The sequence below is a fragment of the Hyperoodon ampullatus genome (assembly GCF_949752795.1).
Source record: "Hyperoodon ampullatus genome assembly, chromosome: 18".
Taxonomy (NCBI): Eukaryota; Metazoa; Chordata; class Mammalia; order Artiodactyla; family Ziphiidae; genus Hyperoodon; species Hyperoodon ampullatus.
The window spans coordinates 56,001,602-56,015,207 of NC_136931.1; the positions used below are offsets into that span (position 1 = coordinate 56,001,602).

Genomic DNA, 13,606 nt, shown 5'->3' on the forward strand with positions numbered 1-13,606 from the left:
GGCTCAGTAATTGTGGCACACAGGCTTAGTTGCTCCGTGGCATGTGGGATCTTCCCGGACCAGGGATCGAACCCATGTCCCCTGCATTGTCAGGCGGATTCTTAACCACTGTGCCACCAGGGAAGCCCGGGAGCCCGGAGTCTTAACCGCTGGACCACCAGGGAAGTCCCAGGACATTTTTTTTAAATGATGGAAACAGAAGAAGAAGGCACTGACTTTAAAGTACTGGCCAAGAGGGAATTTCGTGGCAGTCCAGTGGTTAGGACTCCGCACTTGCACTGCCAGGGCCCCTGGTTCGATATCTGGTTGGGGAACTAAGATCGCACAAGCTGTGTGGCACGGCCAAAAAATAACAATAATAAATAAATAGAGAATTGGTCAAGAAAGGCGTCTTGGAGGAGGTGACAAGAGCTGAGACCCAAGTGATGAGAAGATAACTGGATAGATGGGCAGGTGGAGGGCACAGCATGTGCAAAGGCCGTGGAGGTGGGAAGGAGTGTGAATTGTCCCTGGAACTGACGGAGGCCTGCGAGGTGGGGACACACAGCAAGATGGTGAGGGGTGACACTGGTGGGGTGGCCAGGGCAGGGCCAGAGGGCTTGGTAGCCACGGGGTGGAATGCCCCAGTGGGAAGCAGGGATGCCAGAAAGGAGGCTGCCACAGTGATCTGGCTGGGCGGGCGGAGGTAGGGAGCCGGGAGCTCAGGACCCAAAGCCTGGCAACTGGCTGGAATTGGGAAGGTGCGGGCCGAGCAGTTTTCAGGAGACACTGAGCTCTGGGGGTGTGGTCAGGGTGAGGGTCCAGGGGGCCAGTTCGAAGGCAGCCGATCTCTGCATTCATTCATTCATTACATATTTCCTGCCAGGGGCATATTTCAGCTGGGGGCTGGTGCAGTGGTAACCGGAGCCATGGGTGGGACAGGAGCTGGAAGAGGGAGGGAGGCAGGGAGCGCCCCAGAGTGTGTGCTGGGCTTCTCCTCTGGGTGGTAGGGACCAAAGAGCCGAGGTTCCCACCTCCTGGAAGCTCCCAGCTAGAGACAGGGCCCAGGCCTCGCCTAAGCCCCCTGGGCCTGGAGCCCCAGGGTGGGGAGAGTCTGACCTTCCAGCCGGAAGGACCTTGCCCAGGAAAGTGAGGGCAGGTGGCTCAACTCTCTGGGACCCTCCTGACCTGTCCTGCCTTCTTCCTTCCAGGTAAGAGCAAGGAGGCGGAGATTAAGAGAATCAACAAGGAACTGGCCAACATCCGCTCCAAGTTCAAGGGTATGCTGGGGGCCCAGGCTCCTGGGTCTGTGGGAGGAGCGGGCTGTGCACTGGGGCTGGGATACCTGGGACTTGTAGGTATGATCCTTCCTCATTTTTGCCTCCCCTTTCTTCCTTCCTCTGGCCCCAGGTGACAAAGCCTTGGACGGCTACAGCAAGAAAAAGTATGTGTGTAAACTGCTCTTCATTTTCCTGCTCGGCCACGACATCGACTTTGGGCACATGGAGGCCGTGAACCTGCTGAGCTCCAACAAGTACACGGAGAAGCAGATAGTGAGTCTGAGCGGGGAGGGGCCGGGGGCCTGGACTCCTGGGTCTGAGGGGGGAGGGGCCGGAAGTGCAGACTCCAGGGTTGAGGGTTGGGGTCTAGGGCCAGTTAACCACAAGGCTCCAAGCCCCCCACCTCCCTCCCCAACCCAGGGTTACCTGTTCATCTCGGTGCTGGTGAACTCCAACTCGGAGCTGATCCGGCTCATCAACAACGCCATCAAGAATGACCTGGCCAGCCGCAACCCCACCTTCATGTGCCTGGCCCTGCACTGCATCGCCAACGTGGGCAGCCGTGAGATGGGCGAGGCCTTTGCCGCTGACATCCCTCGCATCTTGGTGGCTGGGTGAGGCGTTGGGGACCCAGGTTGGGGGACGGGGTAGACAAGACCCAACCCAGTTTGAGGGTCAGAGAGGCTGTGTCACCTGCCCAGGGTCTCCCAGCCGGGCTTGGCACCACTATGATTCTGGTGGCAGCCCCATGGTTGTGTCTTGTCATCTCACCAAAGTGACTCGACAGTGTAAGGCAGCTTCCCAACAAAGCCAGTGGGATGTCTGTCTGATTGACCTTTAACATCTAGTAAAGAAGAGGTGATAACCTTAAGTTATGTTGGTGACAGCCCTCCAGAACTTCTGCCTCTTCTCCATTCATTCATTCAACCAACATCTGTTGAGCGTATATGTGCGAGGCGCCATGCTGATTGCTGGGGATGTAGCCATGACCAGAAACAGACATGGTCATCCTCCTCCCAGTGTTCACGGGCTAGAGTGGAGGATAAACATCGACTGAATAATTTCAGAATGAAACATATATTTCCTCTCAGAACCATGCTGTGGGGTGCAGAAGCCCATAGGGCATGTAGTAGGCATGCCTGACCTAGCCTGGGGGATCAGGGGGCGCTTCTCAGAGGAAGTGGGATCAGGCTGAGACCTGGGTGAGGAGGAGGAGTTGGCTGTGGAAAAGGGAAAGGCGTGAAGGGTGGTGGATCAGCCTGTGTGATCTTTCTGAAGCAGGAGGTTGTTCAGCAAACACTTCTTGAGCACCTGCAATGTGCCGGGCACTGTTCCGGGCCTGGGAAGGCAGGAGGGAGCAGCAGAGACAGTCATGCCCATTCTTGGGGAGCTTACATCTCGGGGGGAATCCAAAGAGCAAACACATAGGCAAAGAAGTGAGTTGAGTTCGGATAGTGACAATTCCTCTGAAGAAAACAAAACAGGGTAGTGGGGGGCAGCAGAGATGGTGGGGAAGGCTACTTAAGTCAGACTCATCAGGGAGGGTCTCTGCAAAAGGTGACATGTAATTTGAGACTGGAATGATGAGGAGAAGACAGTCATTCAGAAATGTTGGAAGGTATCTCCTCACACCAGTCAGAATGGCCATCACCAAAAAATCTACAAACAATCGATGCTGAAGAGGGTGTGGAGAAAAGGGAACCCTCTTGCACTGTTGGTGGGAATGTAAATTGATACAGCCGCTATGGACAACAGTATGGTGGTTCCCTAAAAAAACTAAAAATAAAACTACCATACGACCCAGCAATCCCACTACTGGGCATATACCCTGAAAAAACCATAATTCAAAAAGAGTCATGTACCATAATGTTCATTGCAGCACTATTTACAAAGCCAGGATATGGAAGCAACCTAAGTGTCCATCGACAGATGAATGGATAAAGAAGATGTGGCACATATATACAATGGAATATTACTCAGCCGTAAAAGGAAACGAAATTGAGTTATTTGTAGTGAGGTGGATGGACCTAGAGTCTGTCATACAGAGTGAAGTAAGTCAGAAAGAGAAAAACAAATACCGTATGCTAACACATATATATGGAATCTAAAAAAAAAAATGGTTCTGAAGAACCTAGGGACGGGACAGGAATAAAGACGCAGATGAAGAGAATGGACTTGAGGACGCAGGGAGGGGGAAGGGTAAGCTGGGATGAAGTGAGAGAGTGGCATGGACATATATACACTACCAAGTGTAAAATAGCTAGCTAGTGGGAAGCAGCTGCATAGCGCAGGGAGATCAGCTCAGTGCTTTGTGACCACCTAGAAAGGTGGGATAGGGAGGGTGGGAGGGAGACGCAAGAGGGAGGGGCTATGGGGATATATGTATGCCTATAGCTGATTCACTTTGTTATACAGCAGCAACTAACACAACAATGTAGAGCAATTATACCCCAATAAAGATGTTAGGAAAAAAAAAAGGCTGGAGTAGTGCTCCAAACAACAGGAGCAGCAAGTACAAAGGCCCTGAGGTAGGCGTGAGCTTTGTACATTCAAGGAACCAAGAGATAGTGTCTCTGGCTGGACTGTGGTGAGCAAGCGAGAGAATAAGGGGGGTATGGATTTATTCTAATTGAAACTGGGAGGCAATCGGTGTGTTTTGAGCAGATAAATGACATGCTTGGCTTTGTTTTTTTATTTTATTTTATCTTTAATTTTTATTTATTTTTAATTTTTGGCTGCATTGGGTTTTCGTTGCTGCACATGGGCTTTCTCTAGTTGCGGTGAGTGGGGACTACTCTTCATTGTAGGGCTCGGGCTTCTCATCGTGGTGGCTTCTCTTGTTGCAGAGCATGGGCTCTAGGCGCACGGGCTTCAGTAGTTGTGGCTCATAGACTCTAGAGCGCAGGCTCAGTAGTTGTGGCACACGGGCTTAGTTACTCCTCAGCATGTGAGATCTTCCCGGACCGCGGCTCGAACCCGTGCCCCCTGCATTGGCAGGCAGATTCTTAACCACTGCGCCACCAGGGAAGCTCCTGTTTTTTTTTTTTAATGTTTTAAAATTTTATTTATTTATTTTTGGCTGTGTTGGGTCTTCATTTCTGTGCGTGGGCTTTCTCTAGTTGCGGCGAGCAGGGGCCACTCTTCATCGCGGTGCGCGGGCCTCTCACCGTCACGGCCTCCCGTTGCGGAGCACAAGCTCCAGACGCGCAGGCTCAGTAGTTGTGGCTCCCGGGCCTAGTTGCTCCGTGGCAAGTGGGATCTTCCCAGACCAGGGCTCGAACCCGTGTCCCCTGCATTGGCAGGCAGATTCTTAACCACTGCGCCACCAGGGAAGCCTGCCCCTGTTTTTTTGTTTGTTTTTGGCTTATTTATTTGTTTGTTTATTTATTTATGAAGCCTCTGTATTTTTAAAAGATCACTCAACCTGGTGCGGGAGAAGGTAGGACTTGTATTTCTGGCAGCTTGTGGGCTAGATTCCTGCCTGAGGGTCTCCCCAAAACCCAGTTATCAATGTGGGTTAAAAGAAGAAAGGAGGGCTTCCCTGGTGGCGCAGTGGTTGAGAGTCCGCCTGCCGATGCAGGGGACACGGGTTCGTGCCCCGGTCTGGGAAGATCCCACATCCCACATGCTGTGGGGCAGTTGGGCCCGTGAGCCGTGGTCGCTGGGCCTGCACGTCCGGAGCCTGTGCTCCACAACAGGAGAGGCCGCAGCAGTGAGAGGCTTGCGTACCGCAAAAAAAAAAAAAAAAAAAAAAAAAAAAAAAAGAAGAAAGGAAATATTCTTCAATGTATTCATGAGCTAGCAAGAAAACAAGGAGACACACAGGCCACAAGCCAAGAGGAGCCTGACACCCAGGGAGGTGAGCAGAGTGCCTAAGCTGGATTTTGCTTAGGGCATTTGCTGACCTGGATGAACTTAAGTATTGGTTTTGGGGCCCTGTAGCCTCTGGGAACAGAAGACAAACTGGTTCAAGCAGGGACTCCAGAGGCCACACTTCAAAGTGAGGGTGACCTAGAAATAAATCCCCTTAGGGTCTATAAGCAAAATTACCCTTTTTGAACTTTGGCATGGAACAGCCCACACACTGGTGTTCAGTCCGATTTTCCCCTTCCTGGGTCATCCATAGAACCTTAAGCCAAACTTTAGCGTAAGTGACACAAACTGCTAGTACCCCAGTGCTTGACAGAAACAAACAAGTCTTTTTGGGAGAAACCCACTTTCACCATAGGCCTCAATGATTTCCACAGATGAAGCTCCAAGTTACATGAGTAGCTCACAGTCGAAAATGACTAAACACAAGACGCAAGGCACCGTGAGGGAGAACCAGCAGAAAGAAAATGGAAAATAACAGTTGGATTGGAGTTTTCATACAGAATGTAAGATGAGTATGCTTAATATGTTTCAAGAAAAAAGAGAACAATTTAAAAATGGAATGAAGTGTGAGCATTTTTTTAAAAGAAATGGACAACATTTAAATTAAAAAAAAATTAAGTGGTCTAGTTTAGCAGCAGAGTAGACAGAACCAAACCAAGGCAGAAGAACTGGAGAAATTAATCAGAATGCAGCCCAGAGAAACAAAGAGATGGAAAAATTTAAAAGAGAGGTTAAGAGTCAAGGGAGATAAAATCTAACAACACTCTTTAGAGTTCTAGAAAGAGAGAAGGGAGAGAATCATAACAGACGCAGTGTTTGAACAGATTATGGCTAAGAATATACCAGAACCAATGAAAGAACATGATCCTTAGATTCAAGTAGCTTAGAGACTGTTGGGGGCACCAAGCGTGGTAGCAGGGAGGCCATTGAGATGTCTGTTGCCATCCTGGGCAGAGCTGATGGTGGCTGGGACCAGGGTTGTTGCAGAAAATAGTTACTAGAGCTGTATGTTTTGGAAGGAAAGACGACAGTACTGATTGTATATGGTGTAAGAGAGAGAGAGGAGTGAAGTTGAACAGGTGGATGAATGATGGCGGAGGGAGTGGGGGAGAACCAAGTGAAGGAGGGGGAGGATCCAGAGTTGGGTTTGGCCATGTTGAATCTGAGATGCCTAGTAGACAAAGTCAAAACAAATAAGTAGGGGCTTCCCTGGTGGTGCAGTGGTTAAGAATCCGCCTGCCAATGCAGGGGACACGGGTTCGAGCCCTGGTCCGGGAAGATCCCACATGCTGCAGAGCAACTAACCCCGTGCACCACAGCTACTGAGCCCATGCTCTAGAGCCCATGAGCCACAACTACTAAGCCTGTGCGCCACAACTACTGAAGCCTGCACGCCTAGAGCCCGTGCTCCGCAACGAGAGAAGCCACTGCAATGAGAAGCCTGCCCACCGCAACAAAGAGTAGCCCCCGCTCAACACAACCAGAGAAGAGCCCGCGTGCAGCGATAAAGACCCAGTGCAGCCAAAAATAAATAAATTAATTAATTTTAAAAAAAAGTAAAACTTATTTCTTTTTTTAAAAAATTTTTGTTTGCACCGTGTGGCACACGGGATCTGTTTCCCCACCAGGCTTCAAACCTGTGCCCCCTGCAGTGGAAGCTCAGGGTCCTAACCACTGGACCACCAGAGGAATTCCCCATCTAATTTTAATATTTTAATCTCACCTGATCCATCCAGAATCATTTTGACATTGGATCAACATACACATTATCCAATATTTTTTGCGTTAAGTCTGAAACCACTGTGTAATTTACACACATGGCATCTCAGTCTGGACTCACTCCGTTCAAGTGCTCGGTAGCTTCGTGTCGCTGGGGGCCACCAGATGGGACAGCGCAGGGTGGATGATAATTAAAGCCACGGCCGGATGAGGTCCCTCAGGCAGGATGTGACCAGAGAAGAGAAGAGACCAAAGGCTGAGGGCTGGGGTGATCCAGCATGTGGAAGTCTGGCCAGAGAGAGGGAGGAAAATACAGAATGGGCTGTGGCTCGGAGCTTGGAGAAGAAACTTTCATGGAGGAGGGAGTGGTCAGCCATGGTGAATGCTGCTGACTGTTTCTTTAAGATCAGGACAGGCAGCTGGCATTGGCTTGGCTGAGTCAGGTGACCAGTCACCCTGATTGGGGAGAACTTGGCACCTCTGAGGGCTGAGAAAGAAGCCAGTGTGACAAACATATATGAGCACAGGTGATGTCCCTGTTTCACACAAGGGGCCCTGCCCTGCCAAAGTCACAGGCCACAGTGGGCTTGTCTGACTATAGGCTGGGCTCTCAGCACTGGAAACTTGACCTTGACAGTGACTGGGGCACAGAGGAACTGTTTTTATGTTTTTGATTTTTTGTTTTGTTCTGGTTTGGGCTGCACCGCGTGGCTTGTGGCTATTCCCTGTCCGGGGACTGAACCTGGGCCGCGGCAGTGAAAGCCCAGAATCCTAACCACTAGACCACCAGGAAACGCTGGGTTACTGTTTTTTTAGGTAGTTTTTTTTTTTTTTTTTAATTTGAGGTAAAATTCACATAACATAAAGGTCACCGTTTTAAGCACTTTAAAGTGTACAGTTCGGTGGTCTTTAGTCCATTTGCAGTGTTGTTCAAGCATCCCCACTATCTAATTGCAGAACATTTCCATCACCCAAAAAAGAAGCCCTGTGCCCATCAGCAGTCATTCCCCAGACCCTCTCTCCCCAGGCCCAGGCAATCTCTACTATGCTCTCTGTCTCTAAAGATTTGCCTATTCTGGACATTTCAGATAAATGGAATCACACAGTATGTGGCCTTTGTGTCTGGCTTCTTTTCTCTTGGCATAATGTTTTTGAGGTTCATCTCTGTTGTAGTATGTGTCAGGGCTTCATTCCTTTTTTATGAGCCAATAATAGCATTCCACTGTATGGATGGACCACAATTTATTTCTCCGTTCATCACCAAGTTTCCACCTTTCAGCTGTATTGAATAATGCACGCATTTGTGTAAACTCTGTTTTCGGTTCTGTTGTGGAGCTGCCTGGGCATGAAATTGCTGGGTCATAAGGTATTACGCCTTGTTTCAAAAAAAAAAAAAGAAAGAAAGAAAACAGATGCGGTTGAATTTCCCCTTCGGGTCCCTCATGTCATCTCTCCATCTGGCCTTCCTCCGGGTGCCCTGAGTCTGATGGTGCTTATTCCCGTGTACGTTTTGTCCTTTTACACCCAGGCACACCCCCCTATATTATGTAGCTTTCAACTTTACCTACATGGTATCACAATCTCTGTGTAACTTAACCAAGTTGATCAATCGCTCTTATTCTTTTTTTTTTTTTTTTTTTTTTTTTTTTTTTTTTTTTTGTGGTACGCGGGCCTCTCACTGCCGTGGCCTCTCCCGTTGCGGAGCACAGGCTCCGGATGCACAGGCCCAGCAGCCATGGCTCACGGGCCCAGCCGCTCCGCGGCATATGGGATCCTCCCAGACCGGGGCACGAACCCGTATCCCCTGCACCGGCAGGCGGACTCTCAACCACTGCGCCACCAGGGAGGCCCGCTCTTATTCTTTTTTTAAAAATATTTATTTAATTTATTTGGCTGCATTGGGTCTTAGTTGCAGCACGCGGGATCTTCGTTGCGGCATGCGGGGTCTTTCATTGCAGCACGCAGGTTTCTCTCTAGTTGTGGTGCGCGGGCTCAGTAGTTGCTGCGCGGGCCCGGTTGCCCCACGGCATGTAGGATCCTAGTTCCCTGGCCAGGGATCGAACCCGCGTCCCCTGTATTGGAAGACGGATTCTCAACCACTGGACCACCAGGGAAGTCCCCGCTCTTATTCTTTTATTTGGGATTCTCCTGGACGTTTCCTTACCTGTCACGGAGATGATAATAGAATCCACCTCCTCAGAGGGCTGTGCTGAGGATTAAACGTGTTACTGTGTAGAAGCTCTTAGAGCCTGGGCCAGAGGCAGGCCTCATGGGGTGAGAGCTATGACGATGATGGGGAAAGACCACCCTTCACGGAGCGCCGCTGTGGGCGGACCTTCTGCTGGTTTCTGGTTTTAATGTGATCTTTCCTATGCCATGACCTTGAGCACGTGTGTGTGCCTTTCCCCAGGGCAGGTGTCTGGGAGCAGAATTGCTGGTCTAGGTCCGCATCCCTCACAGCAGCTACCTGACCAGGGGTAGCCCAGCTCCTTTTCTGACGGCCTGTGTCCGTGTCCACCTGTGGCCACGGCACCCGAAGTCTCCCATCTCCCCAGCCTGGCCGACACACACGAGTCTGCCTAGCTGACGGGAGAAAACGGAGCCGCCATGTCCATGCAATTCATGTTTCTCCTACACATCCAGTAAAACATCTTTTCACCTGGCCTTTGACTCCTGCAGTTTCACCCACCCTTCCTGGGACCCTCCCTTGTGCTTCTGTTGGGTTCTTTCTGGGAAAATGTCACTGTAAGGCCCAGTCTGGGCGGTCGAGACAACTCCTAGGACCCATTCTGTGCTCGAGGCCGCGATACCCAGGTTCACTTCTCATCTCCCAATCTGTGGGGGTCCTCATTTTCCCCAGGAGGAAATCGCCAGTCAGAGAGGGTCAATGCCTTAGCCCCAAATCATGCCCCACAAGCAGGCATGTCTGACCCCAGAGACCGGGGAGTGCTTTCTAGAACACTGTTACGCTTCACACTCTTCGTGATGCTGGGACCTGGGTACTGACCGGGCCATGAACTCAGCCCTCTGGGATGGGACACTGCTGGCTGCCAGGCTCTGTGCTAACCCAGTGCCTGTTGAGTTTCCTGTGGCCACTGTAACCCACGACCACAAGTTAGGGCCTTAAAACACACATTGATCCTCTCACAGTTCTGGAGGTCAGAAGTCCACAGTGAGGCTTCACTGGGCTAAAATCAAGGTGTCAGCAGGACTGGTGCCCTCGGGAGGCTCTTGGAGAGAATCTGTTTCCAGGTCTTTTCCAGCTTCTAGAGGCCGCCTGCATCCCGTGGCTCGTGGCCCCTTCCATCTTTTTTTTTTTTTAATTAATTAATTTATTTATTTTTGGCTGCGTTGGGTCTTCATTGCACCGCCAGGCTTTCTCTAGTTGCGGTGAGCGGGGGCTACTCTTCACTGCGGTGCACGGGCTTCTCATTGCGGTGGCTTCTCTTGTTGCGGAGCACAGGCTCTAGGCACACGGGCTTCAGTAGTTGTGGCTCGCAGGCTCTAGCGTGCAGGCTCAGTAGTTGTGGCACACGGGCTTAGTTGCTCTGGGGCATGTGGGATCCTCCCGGACCAGGGCTCGAACCCGTGTCCCCTGCCTTGGCAGGCGGATTCTTAACCACTGCGCCACCAGGGAAGCCCCGCCCCTTCCATCTTTAATCAGCAGGGTAGCATCGTCTCTCTGATCTCTGTATCTGTCCTTGCATCTCTCTGACTCTGATCCTCCTCCTTCTCTCTTCTAAGGACCTTGTGATTACATTTAGGGCTCACCTGGGTAATCCAGGATCATCTCAAGATCCCTGATTTCATCATATCTGCAAAGTCCCCTTTGAATGTAAGGGAACACATTCACAGGGTCTGGACATTAGGATGTGGACGTGTCGGGGGGGGCATTATTCAGCCCACCACAGTGTTTGACAGGCTTCCTCTCCTCTGAAGAGGGGAGTAGGGTTCCCATTTTATGAAAGACATTATGGAGGCTCAGAGAGGGAAGGGCACTTGCCAGAGGCCACGCAGCCCTGTGGGTCCAGGGCCCCACTGGGTGTCTCGTTAGCATGTCAATTTCATATCTGTTCAGTATCAGACTTGGGTCCCACTCAGCGCCCCACCCGCCATCTTGCCCCACGTCCCCACACAACAAATGGTCTCACCACTCTCCAGGTCCCTCAGGTCAGAAACTTGAGGGTCACCTTGTCCCCTCTTCTGTCTCCACCACCTCATAGTAAAAATGTATCAGAACAGAGCCACTTCTCACCTGCATGGCTGCAGCGGGGTCTGAGGCACTGTCGTCTCCTGTCATCTCCTGCCTGGACTATTGCTGTCACCTCTCCACCCCGCCCCGGCCTCCCACAGTCTCTTCTCCACACAGCAGCAGAGGGACCTTTTAAAAACATAAGTCAGGGGCTTCCCTGGTGGCGCAGTGGTTGGGAGTCCGCCTGCCGATGCAGGGGATGCGGGTTCGTGCCCCGGTCTGGGAAGATCCCACATGCCGCGGAGTGGCTGGGCCCGTGAGCCATGGCCGCTGAGCCTGCGCGTCCGGAGCCTGTGCTCCACAATGGGAGAGGCCACAACAGTGAGAGGCCCGCATACCGCAAAAAAAAAAAAAAAAAAAAAACATAAGTCAGATCTGGGAACAGTGGTCCATAGTAGTACCTATTTTCTCGTTTTGTTGAGATAAAATGAATGAGCCAGTGCCTGTACCAGGGCCGAGCAGATCGGAAGGGCCCTGGGTGGTAGCTTTTCCTGCTGTCGCCTTAGTATCATAGCTTCCTTGCTTGTCACCTGCAGCGGCTCCATCTCCCGCTGGGTAAAAGCATCGTCCTCACCATGACCTGCAAGGCCCCACACGGTCTGGCCCTCAGCCCCTGCTCTGTCCTGTCTCCAGCCACACAAGACACACACAAGCTCCTTCCACACACAGGCCTGTCTGCTTCGAAGCCTCCACAGGCTCTTCTCTCTGCTGGGAACATTCTGTGCAGATTTTTAGTCTTTTCTCTCAGTTTTCTGTTTACCTGGCGCCTTGTTAGTGAGACCTTCATCCAAAATAGCGTCCTCAGGGACTTCCCTGGTGGTGCAGTGGTTAAGAATCCGCCTGCCAATGCAAGGGACACGGGTTCAAGCCCTGGTCTGGGAAGATTCCACATGCCGCGGAGCAACTAAGCCCGTGCGCCACAACTACTGAGCCTGCGCTCTGGAGCCCTCGAGACACAACTCCTGAGCCCAAGTGCTGCAACTACCGAAGCCCGCACACCTAGAGCCAATGCTCTGCAAGAAAAGAAGCCACCGCAATGAGAAGCCCGCGCACCGCAACGAAGAGTAGCCCCCGCTTACCTCAACTAGAGAAAGCCCGTGTGCAGCAACGAAGACCCAACACAGCCAAAAAATTAATTAATTAATTAAAATAAAAAATTAAACAAAAACAAAAACCCAAAATAGCATCCCCAGAGTGCCTGCCCTAGTTTGCTCTGTAGCACTGAACCTGGGCAGTATCTGTTGTAGGATGCCGGCTGCCCTGGTGAGAATGTAAGCTCTGTGAGGACACACTGTTTTTGTTTTTTTTTTTAAGAAAGAACAACTTGGGCTTCCCTGGTGGCGCAGTGGTTGGGAGTCCGCCTGCCGATGCAGGGGGCGCGGGTTCGTGCCCCGGTCCAGGGGGATCCCGCGTGCCGCGGAGCGGCTGGGCCTGTGAGCCGTGGCCGCTGGGCCTGCGCGTCCGGAGCCTGTGCTCCGCAACGGGAGAGGCCGCAGCGGTGGGAGGCCCGCGTACAGCAAAAAAAAAAAAAAAAAAAAAAAAAAAAAGAAAGAACAACTTTATCTGATACTCTGTGGATTATTTATTTATTTATTTATTTTGGCTGCATCAAGTCTTAGTTGCAGTGTGCAGGATCTTTCGCCGCAGTGCGCGGACTCTTCGTTGTGGCGTAAGGGCTTCTCTCTAGTTGTGGCACGTGGGTTCCAGAGCACGTGGGCTCAGTAGTTGCAGCATGCGGGCTTAGTTGCCCTGCAGCCTGTGGGATCTTAGTTCCCCGAGCAGGGATCGAACCCGTGTACCCTGCATTGGAAGGCGGATTCTTAACCACTGGACAACCAGGGAAGTCCCTGTGAGGACACACTTTGGACCAGTTTGTCCACCACTCTGTCCACAGAGCCAACAGCAGTGCCCGGTTCCCAGTAGGCGCTCAATAAGTGGCCGGTAACTGAATGAAAGTGCAGAGCCACGCTTGGCATGTTGCTCGGCCCTGCCCATGACCCCGTGGGGTTACTGGGATGCAACCCATTTTGCAGATGAAGAAACTGAGGCCCGATGGGCAGTGAAGGCAGCACCAGATGGGTTCCTGGGTCTGCTGGGCTTTTTCCGCCTCTTGTTGGACACCCTTCCTGGGAGGAGCGAGAGAGGAGGGGGGAGGTGTGCAGGGCCGTGGTCACGCTGACCCCCCACTCCCACCCCACCTTGTGTCCCGGCAGGGACAGCATGGACAGTGTGAAGCAGAGTGCAGCCCTGTGCCTGCTGCGGCTCTACAAGGCCTCACCCGACCTGGTGCCCATGGGCGAGTGGACGGCCCGCGTGGTGCACCTGCTCAACGACCAGCACATGGTGAGACCCCTGCCTGGTGCCCAGGGACCCTGGACCACTGCCCCCAAGACCCACCGCCCTTGGCAGCCACCTGATGCCTGGGGCCCCCCACCTCTGCCCTGATTCCCACCTGGATGCCTGGGGACCCCTCCTCTGCCCTGATTCTTACCTGAATGCCCAG

General features: G+C 52.0%; 1 protein-coding gene across 3 annotated transcripts in view; it reads left to right on the forward strand.

The window, feature by feature from the left end:
* The window catches only part of AP2A1 (adaptor related protein complex 2 subunit alpha 1), a gene marked incomplete at its 5' end in the record, with an annotated part of 36,854 nt that overhangs the window by 11,373 nt on the left and 11,875 nt on the right, over positions 1-13,606 (forward strand). For all 3 annotated transcript variants that reach the window (XM_079723384.1, XM_079723382.1, XM_079723383.1), the window contains 4 exons: positions 1,191-1,259; positions 1,390-1,532; positions 1,680-1,873; positions 13,317-13,446. In XM_079723384.1, coding sequence (XP_079579510.1) covers positions 1,191-1,259; positions 1,390-1,532; positions 1,680-1,873; positions 13,317-13,446 — 536 coding nt within the window. The remainder of the gene's footprint in view (positions 1-1,190; positions 1,260-1,389; positions 1,533-1,679; positions 1,874-13,316; positions 13,447-13,606) is intronic.